The following is a 17,452-nucleotide window of genomic DNA, read 5'->3' as shown; positions in this document are numbered from 1 at the left end:
CTAGGTCTTTGTTTGTCCGATTCCATTCCATGGAAATTACAAGTATGTTGTACATACTGCCAACAATTGTCTTGCAAGTTGAGGCCTACCTTTAATATGAGACTATAAAATAAACTATTTTATCCTTTAACTAACTGGATCTCCGTGCTTGTGTCCAGCGTGCGAAAATGTCCCAAGAATGCAGCCGTTTCCTGTCAGAGCTTTTATGGTCTTGGTCGCAGCACATAGTCTCCCTCCCCTCTAATCCAGGAGCGGCGCAGCTTCCAGCTCTTCGTCACATCGTCAGGTTTTTCTGGTTCCCCCGGATGCAGGTCAGGTTCTCACAGAAACAGTGTGTTATTTGATGTCTGCGTAGACTACCCCCCCCCCCCCCCCGCTTGAGTTTTGTCTCAAGTTGCAGGGATTTTTATTATTACATTTTGATAACAGTAAAACCTCAAACACCTCATGAAGACACCCTGAGGAACGCCGCAGAAACATTCCCGCTGTCATTTCAAAACATGGAATTTTAACGTCAAGCTTGAACACTTATTGAACGTTACTTGAAGGAACCCTGCCGACAGGCTCACGTTTGAAACAAAAGATGTGACACCTTTTTTTTTTTAACCCAAAACTTTATTACCATGTTTGTGGTTCTCTTCTGATGTCACTGTAATAACTGCTGGTCATTTCATTGTGTTGTGTGTCTGGTCTACTGTGTAGTTGGAGGACACTGTTTTAGCTGGTTTTTGTTTTCTTTCTTCCTGTTTCTGTCCTGGCGGAGACCTTGAGGTTGAAGCCGGTCGATGTTTTCAACAAAGACCTTCAGCATCGGCGCCTCTGACTCACTGCAGCTGCATTCTAACCTTTAACTCAGTAGAGGACGAGGACTTGTAGACCTGATCTAAAAATCTGTATATTTATATCTACAACAGAGAAACAGGATTTGTGTGCTGCTGTCAGTACTAAAACCTCTGGAGTCTGCTGGTACCGAATGAACCGATCAGTGAATAAATAAAGATTTATTAACTCGGGTCATAATAAACCTTTAATTTCAGATAGTGACAACAAAAGGCATCCAACACTGAGCTTCTTGGGAAGCTGCTCCGCACTCCTTGACTCAGAAAACCTTCAACTACTCAGCCCCTCATCTCTACTGAGGCTCCGCCTCTAGACCCGCTTTTAGGGGACTCCTCCACAACAGGCCTGTTTGCTGCTTCAAGTCCGTTCCTCAGAGGAGGCTGGTCGTTGCTCGGTGACGTCTTCTCTGAGGACGAACTAGGACTGATGTTCGGAGGGGGGCTCCGACAGGCTGTCTCCACTAGAGGCTCCTTGCTGCTGGTTGTCGTCCGGGACCGGCAGCTGGTGAAAGTGCTGCAAGGCCTGAGCTACTTTATCTGGGCAAATGTTGTAAACGGGATGAGTGGGAGCCTGCCAGAGAAAGAGTATGATTTATTGCTGCAGAATGTTTTGCTAAGATTGTGTCAAAGAAAATGAAAAGAAGAAGAACAGCCATGCACGGCAACAGCTTGAACGTTTGTGGTAAAACATGAGACATGCGATGCAACGTCTTGCAACACCACCACAAAGTGGAGCCTGAGAAACTTCCAGAGTTGATTGAGCTGCCACACGGAGCACTGGAAGAAGGATTCTGACCTAAACGATGAAGCCTAATCCCAGCTGTCTTTTATAATCTTCGGTCTGATAAGCGTACGAGGCCGACTCGCTGCAGCAAAATCTGAAGTGCCGGTAATACAACAGGAAATAGGAAAATAAAACCAACGCCACAGCTGGTGCCACATATCGTTGCCTTCCGAAAATAATCGCCTAAGTCATTTATTCAAGTTTTTCAGAAAACAAAAAAAAGAGACAAAACATCATAAGGAGTTGATTCAAGCAAAAAAAAAAAGAGGGTTTTTTTGGTCAAAAAAAATGACACGGTCAATTACTTTAAGAAGGTGACGATATGCAAGTGAAACCACGTCATCTGTCTTCTCTCCATGGCTTTACATTCAAGTCTTCCTGCTGCCAGACATCTGTCACTTTCTCTCATTTCATATTTGTGTCAGAGTGTAACTTGGTAAGAAAATGACCTTCCAGACCAGCACGCTGAAAAGATCAAGATGTGTAATGCATTTGAGAACATGAAGAAGAATGTCATGCGGTTGTGGAGCTGAATTAAAACGTGTTATGAAAAGAGGGCGGATGGAAAAATCCTACTCTTGCAAACTGCAGCCGATTGAATAAAACCACAGACTGTAAAAAAATAAGTGGACGTAGCCAGGGGTGACCATATTTGGACAAGAGGGTGGCGCTACAGTGGAGTTCTTCTATCCTGTGCCTTCAAGTCTACTCTCTGCTTTATTGACTATCAATATTAGCAATGCCAACTGGGGAGAATAATCTGTTCTGCATCCTTTGGTTCATTTGTATACACGCGCTGCTGAAGGCTATGCTAACTAGCAGCCTGAGGTCCTAAATGAAACACACACGATGAAGCTCAGTGGAGGATGACTTCATCCAGCAAGAGTGAAATAAGTGTGATGCTTTAGCAACGGTAGCATCACGTTAATTACGAGAATACACGCTATCTTCAGAAACATTTGAACTGCTAACTCTCCAGCGTGTGTACGCCGACATGGGACTGGCTCTTGTATGTCATGTGATCAAGAAAAAAAAATTAAACAAGTTATAAGGAAGTTGATTAGTACGGAGCAATAGAAAGTAAAATGAACCAAATCCTCCATAACATAAATCACTGGATGTGTTAAATCATGCGATGCTTTAGAATAAAAACTTCAGGCGGCAGGAAAATGTCAGCTGAGGTCGTAAATCAAGTGAAAATTAGACTTCTGTAACATCTGACTTCTTTTTGCCACCAGTGACGTTGCCCCCTGCTGGTCAGGAGGTCCCATCCTGTTGAAGGGCTTCAGGTTTGCTACCTGCAACTAGGAAGCGATCATGGGTTTTTATGCAAAGCTAACTGGGTAACAGAACCAACGACGTGTTTATTTACCATATTATTTATAGGAAATAAAGCAAATGGGCGGATTTCAAAATATTCTTCAGTGTTTCTCCAGAACTACTCCTTGTACCACCCATGTGTATGATTTCCAACATTTATAAAACCCAGCTTATGTGCTTTATACACACATAAGAGTTTGGTAAAAATTGTAATCATGAAGCCTGAAGTAGTCCTGTTTTCAGCTCATTTATCCCTGTTATTGGTGTGAATGTTCACCCGTTTGGATTTCATGACCCGGTGTGTTGCATCTTAGCTGTTGATGTTATTTTCTAAAGAAACACAACAGAAGAAGACAATGAGCTGGAGACATCATGCTACCAGCAGCTCCATTTGTTCTCCTCACAAACCAAAGTTAATAATGGATAATCTATTTTTAATTAACCCCCCCCAAATCCTAATTCATCTGTGTGCCCCTCACCAGCCGGTTCTCCTCCCTGCCAAGGATCAGCTCATGATGGAGGTCCATGTTGCCAAAGTGCTGTGCTATGGAGAGGCCGCTCAGGCAGTAACACGTGTGGTAGAAATCTCTGGATCTGGATGATAATGAAGGACAAGGATGAAGAATAAAGGTGTGCACAACTGAAACCTGTGTGTAATGCCAGCATGTGTGTGTGTGTCCAGATGGTGTTGTACTGACTTGCCAGGCTTATCCAGCAGACCTCCCATTGGGTTCTGGCAGCACAGGAGGATGTATTCCTGCAGGGCCTGCTGCTCGAACATCCACCTCTGCCGACTCAGCTCCGACTCTCCTGCGCCACCACCAGGCAAACACAAAAAAAATCACGATCACGTCAGTGAACCAGTGGCAACATTTCATTACATTCAGGACTCATAACTTTTGTCCTAAAAGGTCCATTTGTGGAGGAATGTGAGGCTGGCAGCACAGAATCCATACTCCAAACCACTAGAGGGCAGAAACAATGGAACGCCAACTTCCGTATGGGGGTGGGGGGGTTGCTTCTGGTCCCTCAGTGACTGGCTGTCATGCTGGTGCTAAATGGGAAAGACTAGCAATCCTAACAAGCATGCAGTCCTGCAAATTGCACCCCTCAGGACATTTTTTTTCCAAAAGGATTCAAGAAAGGCTGAAAAAAAAAGCTTAACAAGAACAGTGCACTTCATTTTGAATATTAAGATTTCATACGTTTTACGTCTTGACTGTCTGAATATTCCTAGGAACTCAAATGTAATCAATCCTTGAAAGGCATTACTGTGCTAATCTATTATCGTGACATCAGTGTTCTAAAATACTCTTGAAATGTCAATAACGTCTTGCTTTTGCGATAATTTCTTTGACAATTTTTTCAGAACAGGACTGTGATCGTTCTATATGAGTAAACGGTCATTTCCAGTGGAACATTCCGTGATGCATTTTGGAGTTTGAGCTCCTGTTTCAAACACCAGCCATTAAAGACACAACAATTAAAACTACACAGCCGATGTGATCGGCTCAGCCGTCGCCATCTCACTGGTGTGTGTCTTGATAACGGTGTCAATGATCTGGTGATTCGCTGGCTCTGACGTCGCCACTCTTGAACAGATGAAGTGCAGATCTTTTGTATGAGCAGGGGCTCCATCCAGCCGAAGCTCGGGTCAGTACCTTCTTTGTAGAAGGCTCGGTGGAGCAGCGGCAGGAGTCCAGCCTGCCAGAAAGAGTAGCAGCCGTCCACCAGTTTGTTGCAGCGTCCCTGGAAGCCTCCCTCGAAGCGCATCTGTCTGCTGACAACCCACCGCTGAGGACAACACACAACACACTTAACACGTTAAACACGCACCCACGACACCGTGTTTTGACACGTCGCTCCCAGCTCTGACATCCTTGTCACTCTTTATCATGATTGCACTCTTGAGTGCAGAGCACAGCAGCAGTTCCACAGGGTCACATGACACCGGAGGAAGAAGGGATAAAGGTGTATTAATACTGTGTACATAGAAAGGATTAAAAAAAAATATATATATATATATATATATATATATATATATATATTGTTGCCATGGAAACCACTAATTGGTCCATGCTGCCTGTGGAGCTTGAATTGAGTCACGTTTGAGTATTGTCATTTAATACCAGCATGGGTCAGAGGTGTGTGTGTGTGTGTGTGTGTGTGTGTGTGTGTGTGTGTGTGTGTGTGTGTGTGTGTGTGTGTGTGTGTTGAGGGAGGGGTTAGACAGTTTACTTTATTAAATTCAGCGATTTATTTCACCCCCTGATAACCAGAGGGGCTGAGCATCGACTCTTTCTTTTCCTATGGGAACAAAACAGTAAATGTTTCAGTTGAACAAAGACAGTTGCACATGTTCTAATAGAAATGTGGGTGAATTTAACAGTGAAATGTCTGAAAAAGTGTGAGTGAACGCAGGTAATTTCTCACTAAGTTTCCTCACTTTTGAATTCTTCTGAGGCCATAATTAATTAATCAATCCACTGCAAAAAAATATTACTCGTTCCTTCGGTTTACTGATCGATTGTCCACAGATTCCCTGATGATTCGGGAGGAAGAAGCAGCCGTGGTCATTAAAATGGATTAATAAGAACCGATCAGTCAAAGCAGAGCTGTGGAGGATCTTCACTCTCCAGCGACCAGGATCACTCCACCAAGAGGAACTTCATGAAAGCCGTGTTTGTTCGGAGCCGCTTCTATACGGGGTTAGAAAAAAAGGTCTGTGATGAATAGATCATCTGTGTTTAGGGGAATGGAAACCGACTCCCACAAGGCAGCAACTACAGATGTTAGTTATTTTATTAGGTCATCTGTCTGGGACAAATTTAAAAATAGCAGTTTTGTATAACATGTTTGACATGATACGACCGGAAAAACCTGACTTTTCAGCTTGATAACTCTTCTTTTTTTTGTTCGTGTGAGCTGCTGTGGCGTACACTTATTAATCTGAACCTGACTGACGACCTCTGCTGAGCCACCGAAGACGGCCTCTGACATCCAGGTTAAACCACTGAGACAAAAATCCATATGTGGTGGTCGTGGGCGGGCAGCTATGCCTCAGAGTGCGCTGTGCTGTTGTAACCTGTGACACTTGGGCGAATGGCAAGAGGCTGCTGATACCAAACTGAAGGAGGGATGGTGGTGGTGAAGAGCTTCTCTCATGTACGACCACACTACGTGAATATGTGCTGGGAGTATGCTAGCATATGCTGCTAGTGGTATTTTCCCACGAATGACTCCATAAACATGGCTAAAAGCTGACTCCGAGCACTCAACTGTCTCCTTTTATTTTCCAGTTGACCTTCAGCTCCGTGTCAGTGTCCCGAAGCTTAACGCTAAAGCTCTGGGGGTTGCTGTTGACTCTGACCTCCTGCATCTCTGGATGGTTTCCCTGCAGGTCCTGATGTTACAAGTCAGAAACGTCGGACAAAAAGCTTTGTCTTTTAATGGATTTACACCACCAGTAAATGAGGTTTTACTCTGCGAAGGAGGAAAGGAGGAGAGCTTCACTTGCAGCAGAGGAGAGTCCAGCCAACGCAGAGCCAGATTATATTCTTAGTTTATCACCTTCTGCTCAGCCCTTCCGCCTATAAAGGGATATTGCTTTAGCAGCTAGCGGTTATAGATAGCATCTTTTTTTGTTCTGAGGACTTCAGCCAAGTAGTATCAGAGCTCCTTCTCAACACTGCTTATGTGTTTGGTTGCTAACACAACCCAGAGTTTCTCACCAGTAAGGCTTTGAGATCAAGCATGTGTTCTTTGCCCAGGATAACAAGGGCGGCGGTGCCACAGAAGGTGTAGCCACCATGGGCCTCCAGTCCTGGCACGCCGCTCAGACCCCCCTCCCAGTTCTGACACCTGCACGCGCACAGGAAGGAACACATTTTAGGAGATTGTGACTTACGGAGACGCGTGGGAACGTGACGCTAACTTTAGCTGTACCTGAGGATCCAGTTGGTCGTGTCTTCGAAGAGTTTGGGGGTGAGGATGTTGGTGAGCGATGCTACAGAGGCTGCACAGTAGGCGCTCCTGTGAGGGGCAAAATAAGAGTGAAGTCGATCAACGAGGAGACGGGTGGGAGCAGGAAGTCTGCTCGCCCCACACTTACACACTCGCTGCAGCCTGAATCGAACTGTACATTTATGCAGCAATCATCATTTGGTGAGCCTGTACAACTGGTTTTTATTTGGAATTCAGATGAGGCTGTTACTATACATGTTAGAAATAGCCATCAACTGGAGGGCACTGGGAGAGTGAGTGCTCAACCAAGCCAGCTGTAAAAGAAGCAGCGACGAGCCCTAACACACGGCGCATGGTGACAATTATCAAGGTGGTTTCATGCGATCCTGCAGACGCAGAGATAAATGCCACCAAAAAATGACCTCCTTGTCCAAGAGCTTTTAGATCAGCCTCTGTGATGAGTTCAGAAAACTGCTTCTGAGGCCAATAAGACATTGGGTTGTTTTTGTTAAACAAATGGATTATCAGTAATTACAAGCTTATTGGTTCATTCATGAGGAGGAGGAGGAGGAGATGCGTGCGCTTTACAGACCAGTGTGAGAGGAGCGGCGCTAATATGGTTTATGGCATTTATGGTATGGCATTAATTGGTTGGCAGCAGATACCAGCCGAAGAACTCGCTTTGACTTTCAGGCTCTTTGCTGAGACAGAGGAGGATACCTCAAAGGTCTACGTTCAAAACACACACTGCCGAACATAGTGGATTCAAAGAGAAAGAGAAACACACACACACACACACACACAAAGGGTATTCCTCCTCTAAACACCAAAGGCGATGAGCAAAAAACATTAGGAAAAAAGGAAACAGATGAAATGAGAGACTTAAAAAAAAAAAATCAGGAAAAATGACTCAAACTTTCCTGCAACCGTGCAAGGATGAAGAGCGAACAAGTTTTAATTAGTGAGGGTTTTATCGCCTCCCTCTGTGCCCAGTCCTGTGCTGCGAATACGAGGAACGGAGGGATGAAGGAGCGTCATCATCTGGCTTCTCACCTGACATCCACCTCCCCTCCAACGTGCATCACAAAGGAGCCATCTGGCTGCTTCACTGACAGGAGGAAATCTAGCAGCTTCTCCCTGGAGAAACAGGAGGAGGAGGTGTAACTCTACTTAGTGAATGAAGAGAACAGAAGATGCTTGATCGTGTGATCCAGAACGGAACTGTGTTGTGTCAGCGCGGTTGTACCTGTCTATAATGTTATAGGCTTCTTCTGTGGCGATGATGCAGAGGGCGTTAACGGCGGCATAGGTGGGGGCGAGGTGGGCGTGCTGTCCTGGTCCGCCGGCGAAACCTCCCGTTGGGCTCTGACAGCGAGCCAGGAACTGACACACGCTGGAGAGAAAGGACACGGCAAAACACGCGTGGTCACACACGTGATGGCGGACATGGACTAGAATTTGCCGGTACACATTTATGATGAATAAATGAGTTCATTTTTTTGTGTTCACTGCGTTTACCTTAAAATGTGAAATTCTTGTAGATCTACGGAGATCAATACATTAAAAGTAAAAAAAGGGATTTAATAAAACGTGACCAATTTTTACATAGCAACTAAATTATATCCAGTGTACCATTGAATCATCGACCAATCATGTGGTGTGGAACAACAATGGCTGATGGACAGCCAGACACTGCTCTGGATCCTACGCAGGTCTATTTAACCTTTCGGGGCTCTGTAGAACCTTAAAAACCCCTGAATTCTTTCTCTAGGGCTGATGTAGCAATAAGCACATGTCACCACCCTCGCAAACGCCCCCCTCATCCTCAAACTGGGGAGAGAAGTCACAAAGATGTCTGTCAGCCTACCTCGCTGGCATGGAACCGTAGCTTTAGCCCACCAGCCCAAAACTGACCTGAGAACAATCTACATTTCACAGGCCGAAGAAAGCGGCCGCATTGTTGTAAATCCTTGAACGAGACCTGTGTGTGTGTGTGTGTGTGTGTGTGTGTGTGTGTGTGTGTGTGTGTGTGTGTGTGTGTGTGTGTGTGTGAGCACGAGGGCATCACACCGGGCGGCGCCAGCCTGAAGTGTTGGCACGTCTCGCAGTAATAATTAGAGTGTGTGTGTAGGTGTGCAGGCTGGCAAAGTGACGAGCCGTGCATGCGTGCAGCTACAAGAGTGTAACCGCCAACTGAAAGACACCGAGCACCTGACACTCGTGAAAACCATCATATTAGACCCGAGATTGGAAAATTCACATCGACCAATCCCTTTCAGTCGGTTTAGCCAACCTAAGACCGTGTTCCTGAATGAGCGTGAGCCTCTTTTTAACGTGCGTACACTGCTTTTAAAGCCTTCATACATTTTTACTGTGTATCATGACATTTTTCATCTCGTGACGATCTGGTGGTTTGTTTTTTTTTTTTTTTTGCTGAATCATTATTTTTGCTAGTTTTAATGTCGTCTGTAAACTGCGGCGTTACTTCTACACGTGAAACAGTAGCCACATTTCATAGACATTTCTAATAATTTTAGTACAACGTTTTAGGTCAGTGAAATGACGTGCTGTATATTTGAGGGAAAACAAGGAAGTCCATGCTGGCTCCTCGTGTGTGTTCCGGATTCGAGTCTTACAATAACTGAAATTTGGTCTAAATACCAATGTGACCGCCCGCCATTTCCATTTGCAGGAAGCGGCACTGTTTGTGAAAGGCTAAGGTGTTGCAGAGATGTCTCGCCTGAACACCACATTCAAAAGTGTTAACAAAAAAATAATTTCACACAGATCCTACAAGAATCAACTTTTTTTGTGAATTTTTCGATGAAAACGAGAACAATAATAATAATAATGCAAACAATTCCCTTAAACATTGCAAACGGAAAAATAACGCAATTGCAATATCAGTCCAAATGATATCATTAAGATATTTTTTTTTGCAAACAGTAAAGGCCCGGTTTAGTTCTTTGGACATTTCGGTTTGAAACTCAACAGCGGGTGTGAACGGTGCCTCGGCTCTTCTCCGCCCTGGAGGGACCAGATCAGTCCAGACGGAACTGCGTGCTTCACTTGATTTGCAGAGTAAAAACTATTTTTGGATGTTCGGGGTGTAGTCAGCCATTGAACAAAAGAAGAAGAAAAACTAGCAGAACAGAAGTCAAAGCGTAGCACACGAAAAGATGACGAGGAGACGGCTGCGAGTTATGAATGTGCTCTACGAATGAGAGACGCAGCCCGTGCGTTTGATAATGACGGGGCCGTGGACGCATCACGCAAAGTTGGAGAGATTTCTGTGACCTGGTCAAAGTATGAACCTCAGCGTGAGACCAGAACGTTCAGGTTTTGCAGCAGCAGCTCTTTGCATATTCAGCTAAATGCTTGCAGCGCAACACTTCCTGCACTAAGTTTGCAGCAGTAATGGAGAGAAAGTGCTCGATTTAGTTCTGTCCCTCGGGGAGTCAACAAGTAGTGGAGGGTATCCAAATGTATCTGTGTGTGACTCACTCGGAGGCTACAGCGGCAGGAATGGGCTCCTCCAGCAATTCCAGACTGTGAAGAATCCAGAAGCAAAGCCACGGTCTGCTAGCATCCAGACACTGCAGGCCACACACACACACACACACACACACACACCACATGATCAGACAGGCATCAGATGACCAATTATAGCAAAAAAATGAGATAGTGAGAAACAGAAACAGTTTGTTTTCCAGAGCCAGAGAGGGAAAAAGAGATAGTCTTACCAACCCTTGTTTTCATCGGTTGGTAAATATCATGTTTAGAAGTGATGCGTAGTTCATGAGATGACATTTTTGTTAGATGAAATCATACCTCAGCTTCTAATGTCTATGACCAACTCAGCAGCAGGTTCTATTGAAAACAGCAAACACACACGTGTGCGCGCGCGCACACACACACACACGCACACACACACAGTGTTTGCTGTTGATCGTCTTTCATGTTTCAAAGGGAAATGATGAAGGCTGAAACAGCGGGAGACTTGACGGTGGGGAGGACAAAAATGTTTCTCTCTCTCTCCTCTGGTGAAAGCAGAAGTTAGTTCACATACACACACACACGTACACACACACACACACACACACACACACACACACAAAAGGAGGCAACCTTCTGGCGAGGAGACAAGTGTATCAAATGCAAAACGAAAACAATGGCGCCTCTATTCTGCATTGAAAACGAAGCAGTTAGTGTCCTTGAGGTCTGTGCTAGTTTTAATAGACAAGCAGGAGCTGATCTCACACCAGCAACGATGAGTATGGGAGCATCCTGGCTGATGAGCCAGAACACACTGAGCTGATCTCACACCAGCAACGATGAGTATGAGAGCATCCTGGCTGATGAGCCAGAACACACTGAGCTGATCTCACACCAGCAACGGTGAATATGAGAGCATCCTGGCTGATGAGCCAGAACACACTGAGCTGATCTCACACCAGCAACGGTGAATATGAGAGCATCCTGGCTGATGAGCCAGAACACACTGAGCTGATCTCACACCAGCAACGATGAGTATGAGAGCATCCTGGCTGATGAGCCAGAACACACTGAGCTGATCTCACACCAGCAACGGTGAATATGAGAGCATCCTGGCTGATGAGCCAGAACACACTGAGCTGATCTCACACCAGCAACGGTGAATATGAGAGCATCCTGGCTGATGAGCCAGAACACACTGAGCTGATCTCACACCAGCAACGGTGAATATGAGAGCATCCTGGCTGATGAGCCAGAACACACTGAGCTGATCTCACACCAGCAACAATGAGTATGAGAGCATCCTGGCTGATGAGCCAGAACACACTGAGCTGATCTCACACCAGCAACGGTGAATATGAGAGCATCCTGGCTGATGAGCCAGAACACACTGAGCTGATCTCACACCAGCAACGGTGAATATGAGAGCATCCTGGCTGATGAGCCAGAACACACTGAGCTGATCTCACACCAGCAACGATGAGTATGAGAGCATCCTGGCTGATGAGCCAGAACACACTGAGCTGATCTCACACCAGCAACGATGAGTATGAGAGCATCCTGGCTGATGAGCCAGAACACACTGAGCTGATCTCACACCAGCAACGATGAGTATGAGAGCATCCTGGCTGATGAGCCAGAACACACTGAGCTGATCTCACACCAGCAACGGTGAATATGAGAGCATCCTGGCTGATGAGCCAGAACACACTGAGCTGATCTCACACCAGCAACGATGAGTATGAGAGCATCCTGGCTGATGAGCCAGAACACACTGAGCTGATCTCACACCAGCAACGGTGAATATGGGAGCATCCTGGCTGATGAGCCAGAACACACTGACACAAACTGGGAGGAAACGTGCTTCACATGTTACACCAGTGGTGAGTAGCGGACTTTTATGCTGCCACAGTGGTTCACTTTATTTGGCCCGTCCTGCAGCACAAACAGAACCGTTTCGATGGAGATTTGCCTTGTTGCGCGATGAGTGAAAAAAAAAAAAGATCTGATATTAAAAAAAACCAAACCAAACCAAAACAAACAAACAGCAAATACAAATAAACAAAAAGCTGAAGGGGTAAGAGGGGTATAGGAAAAGAATGACTGAAAACAACGACAACAATGACACACAAACAATTACCGTCTGAACAGTGCTACACATACGTTGCAGAAACTGCCATTTTTGTAAAAAGATATGATTTAGATTCACTTAAATTAGTAAACCATCATTGTAATGGTCATTTAAAAACACTGCTACAGGAATGCTATTCTTTTAATGAAAAAAGTTGGAATGTTTGACTTGATAAGGTGCATCCACATTTCCTAATCATCAATAATTTCTTTGCATTGAAAGACACTAGACTTTTATCACAACTGCAGTCTTGTACACAATACAAGTTGTGTCATGCCTGTTAGCGGCCTGCTATTAGCTTGTGTAAGCATGTAGCCTTCCTACAAACTAAGTCATCAAGCCGTCTAAAATGAGTTTCCCTCTGCTGTGAATGATGTCGCACACATTTTCGGTTTCCTTAAGGATACTGGAATCAATCAATCATGATCAACATGAAAAAAACCATAGCTTGACCTTTTCCCCCCGCCATATTGAATTGATGGCCGTACGATGGACTAAAATAACCCTTCCCTCTTTTAAATTCAGTTTTTACTTTTAGTATTGTTTTTTTTCCCCACTGTGAGCATCACAGCTCGATGAACGAGCTTCACGGCAACGATGCCCTGTTTTCACCTCTCAGTCTTGACAGCAGTAAATAGATGAGAGTGTGTGTGTGTGTGTGTGTGTTCTTGTGCTTGCTACATAGCGAGGACCACAGTACATTCATAACCACCAGAGTGAGGACACTTTTGGAAAGGGAGAACATTTTAGTTTAGTTTGAAGGTCAAGACTTGGTTTTAGGTTCAAGGTTAGACCGAAGTCATGTTTAGGTTTACCATCAGCTGATGATGATAAGGGTTAGGAGCTAGGGACTGTGTGTGTATGAGAGCGAGAGTGAGAGAGAGAGAGAGTGTATGATATCCACTGGAAATTTCGGGTGGATTATGACTGGTAGTCAAAGTCTCTGCCATCGTCAGTTGGTCTGACGTGATCCCAAATGTATTTTACCATCTCAAACGATTTTGAAAATCATATATGTGCTCCATGTAATTTACCATATTGTGTGCAATACACCCGCAGGCAAATATACTGCAGTAAGACATGGTGATACTGTACCTCGTAGGCATCTGATAGGTGACGTAAGCCCTTCTTGAGATATTGGTAGTGTTGTTCTCGCAACAAAGTTGGCCTGAAGAACAGACACGAGACAGAAGGAACAATTACAAAAGACAAAAACAACAACAATAAAGTAACCTCAGAAAAGCAAGAAACGTAGACGGTCGAGGTTACAGGCTCTTTTGGAGTTCTGTTTATTGTCAACCCAGTCTTGCACTGAAGGCTTGCGTGTCAGTTCCCTTTGCTTTCCTTTTTTCTGTATCATTCACTTACGTCATGTAAACCCAATGTGTGTCAGTGAGACTAACTCAGCTGCTGCGTGGCCTTTTCACACCAACAGCACTCTGCCTACGCGGGGTTAGTCACACATCGCTACCCAGCATTCATAGGGGCGACCATGGATCAATTATTTGTGACATCTTGCACGAGAGAAGGTTAACGGACACCTAAATTTGAATGAATTCAGAGTTTTATCAAGGTTAAAAAATTATTTGAAATTTAAAAAAAAAGTAGGGTGCCAAGCCTTTTTTCACTTAGTTCAACAAGGCTGCACTCCAACAATGTTGAAATCTAACGGCTGTGGCCGGAAGCTCGAGGCTACGACGAGCAGGGGGGCTAAAAACATGGGGTTTTGTAAACGACTCGGCGTGTCGAGGCTTCAGGATAGTTGGATTACTTCCGACTAGCGGCGTGGAGGCATTTTATGCTTTTATTATGTATTTTTTATACGTTTTAATTTCGCTTCGCTTCACTTCACCTCAATTGTTTGGGAGATTACTTCCAACACCTTTTCCTGTAAAACGCCAGCAATGTTTTGTGTACTAGAAAAAAAAAAACAACAACAAAAAAACAACGAACTCATCCGACCTTCAGTCAGCACGAGGGCGCATCTTGTGGAGGAGCACCGAGCTTGAAACAGAACGCATACAAGAAAAATGCACATTGTGACCCCTATATTGTTTTAAGGAAGACGTTTTATGACTTCATGCCCCCAGCGACTTGGGAGGGAAAATGAAAGGGAAAGGGCAGCAAAAGAAAAGCATCTATGAGCTTCTTCACCTCCTGGGCGTGTGTTCTTCATCATTATAACTTCCTTGCAGCCGGATTTATTTCCTGCGTGGTTGTAAACGATCACCTGTAGATGCTAAATGGCTTCTTTTCACTTTTGCCATACACTTATACTCTTATATAGAAATCAGATACACAGCGAATCACGTGACTTCTACTGTTTATCCGCTGCATACAGTGAAAAAAACAAACCAAAACCAAAAACAACAACCTCGATTGTCTGCAACGTCGGTGGCATTCTGGTTCAAGCAGTTGTCATAGAAATGAGATGAGTCACCCCACTGGGAGATGACAGCTAATAGCAGGAGCAAAGTATGTGGGCTGATGAGCACACCATTTATACAAATAGGCTTGATAAAGAAAAGAACACACACACACACACACACACACACACACACACTCAGCCAGTGAGCAGAGTTCTTGGAAATGTGTCATAATCACATCGAAATGTGTCCTGCGTGATGAGAGTTCTGGGATTGATTATCGTTATTACTATGGCGACACAATATCTGACCAATCTGTCACTGCCAGATGGAGAGAAAAGCGTCTTTTAAAAGAAAGTGGCGACCATTTTCTACATAACGGGTGTTGTAAAGTACAAATACCTCAGACTCGCACGTCTGAAGTCACAGCTTAAGTTCCCTTCTGCCTTAAACACAGGAACAGTTGTGAGGCGGGTGAAACACGGTATTTCTCCTCTATGGCGCTGACCACAGGAGTCCTCACGGATATTAAAAAAAAAATGCAGTAACGTGACTTTGCCAGTGGGAGGCAGCGGTGTGTAAGACTTCATCTACCAGAAAGAAGCACAGAAGTCTTTCTTGTGTGTTTATCGTTATAAGGCCTTTATTCAAGGCTGCGTGAGCTGTCCCACAATGCATTTCACACCGACCAGCATCATTGGCAGAGGAGAAAACGAGGAATGATGATGTTGATACTTTTTTGGTTTGCGGAATGTCATTGTAAGGTATATTAGCTCAGAAAATAGGCCTCTCTCATCACGTTCTTACACTCGACAACACCGGAGTTGCTCAGCCCTCAATTTAGTCTTACAGGCAGGAAGTAAAGCTCAGGTTCATGTTTATCAATAAATTTCCCACAACTCCTAAGAGATTTCCCGAGGCCATACGTTCTCCAAAACGTCTTTCAACACATGAAAAGCAAGGAGAGATATCAGCTCAAAGATTACTGGCATACATTTAACTAAAATGTCGACAAGGTATGTGGTTCAATACAATATAAACAACAGTAAAATAAATCAGAACTGATTCGATGTCACCATTATCGTATGTCGCTATTTCACACAGATTATTGACGGCCCAGGTACTTACTGTGGTAAGCTGTGTATTTGCTTGTAAACATTGATGACTTCTTCGATACTGCGTTCAACTTTTTTCTATTAAAAGACAGGAAAGTGGAAAAGACCGAGCAGTCAAAGTTAGCTGAGGATCAAGACACTGAATCAAAACATATCAGTCAGAATATCGTTCGAAATGAAGTACGAAGCAAGGCTCTTCCAGATCACCGCAAAAATCAAACCACTACCATTTCAACACGTTTTTCAATGTAAATAACGACACAAGCATGATAACTCCTTCACATAAAGTAATTCAAAAATAATTGCAATTTGATATTTTGCAAAATAGTTTATCCAGTCCATAGACTTCTATGCAATATGACTTCTTTTTGCAAAAAGTAGAAGCTCTCCCTTCTTGCCACTGGAAGTAGTGCGGGTTTAAAGACCTGAATTAGCTTTATTTTCCATACCAGGAGGGTTGGTCCATGTCTTTCCCACGTCTATGGACGATGTTCGCCCACAGAATAAGCGCGACCACTCCATTCCTCTAAGGAGAGAAGTCTGGCGTTACTGATCCCAGTCTCGGGGTGTTGTCCTGAGCGGTTTCCCAATGCACATCCCGAAGAGTCCCTGCTCTTTGAATCCCTCTTCAGTGAACACCCCCTTCGTTCTAAGACCTTAAATACTTAAAAACACCTCCCACAGACTTCCTGCGTACTTCTTTACCAACCTCCTTAGACTTGGTCTGGTTTAAGACACCTCCGCTTACTAAATGTACAGAAACTGGTCTGTTATTCCTCGCCTATTATATATCACTTAAAGCGTCCGCAAATTCGTTACCGTGAATGTCGTTCTTCCGACTTAATAGGTGAACAGTTTCATGAAAGGTAACAAAGTAGCTTTTGCTCTTCAACAGACGCGCCTCCATCCCAACTGTCAATCACTCGCAGCAGCATTAGCATTAGCATTATCTAAGGAGGCTAATCTGCGCTCACCTGCTCTACAGAAGTCACCGTCTCCACCCCGTCATCCACGAACATCTCAGTGGAGTGGCACTCCCGGAAACACCGCAGAGGTGTGTGTATACCGTCCATAGTATTGATGACAACTTTTAGTCGGAGCGCTGTTTGGGTTTAGAATGATGCCGTTAGTTTGTTTTGGTGGGTCGCACACTTTTGCTCTTCTATCCTACTCACTTCCTGTGGAGGTTAGAGCGGGCGGAAGCTGCGTTCAGAACCACTACGGCGTCTGCAAGGGAACAAACTTGTGCAAGTCAGTTTTAGCCGATGATGGCACACAGTCGCGGACACACAACCCATATAGCATATTATTTTTAAAGCAACACGTGTGTTTATGATTACGTGTTACCAATATTCTCCCGTTGGTTGTTTGCCACTGACATCGAAGAAATCGTGAAATCACACGAATTATTTCGACAGTCAGTGCGCGTCAAGTTTTCG

At 44.5% G+C, this 17,452-nt stretch overlaps 1 protein-coding gene across 1 annotated transcript; it reads right to left on the bottom strand.

Annotated features, from left to right (window-relative positions):
- Positions 1 to 1,009: 1,009 nt before the first annotated feature.
- On the bottom strand, positions 1,010 to 17,218 carry fntb (farnesyltransferase, CAAX box, subunit beta). The gene is made up of 12 exons (XM_086188759.1): positions 16,988 to 17,218; positions 16,027 to 16,091; positions 13,628 to 13,700; positions 10,411 to 10,502; positions 8,153 to 8,299; positions 7,960 to 8,043; positions 6,889 to 6,975; positions 6,675 to 6,804; positions 4,605 to 4,737; positions 3,642 to 3,753; positions 3,423 to 3,537; positions 1,010 to 1,410 (listed from the first exon to the last, which is right to left on the bottom strand). Exons 1-12 carry the CDS (start codon positions 17,084 to 17,086, stop codon positions 1,258 to 1,260), a joined length of 1,290 nt encoding a protein of 429 aa, XP_086044885.1. The 5' UTR covers positions 17,087 to 17,218; the 3' UTR covers positions 1,010 to 1,257.
- Between the last annotated feature and the right edge of the window lie 234 nt (positions 17,219 to 17,452).

Source organism: Aulostomus chinensis, chromosome 20 (assembly GCF_037954235.1).
Source record: "Aulostomus chinensis isolate RoL2024-O1b breed Wild chromosome 20, RoL_Achi_v1.0, whole genome shotgun sequence".
Lineage (NCBI taxonomy): Eukaryota > Metazoa > Chordata > Actinopteri > Syngnathiformes > Aulostomidae > Aulostomus > Aulostomus chinensis.
This window is presented reverse-complemented; position numbering and strand designations above follow the sequence as displayed.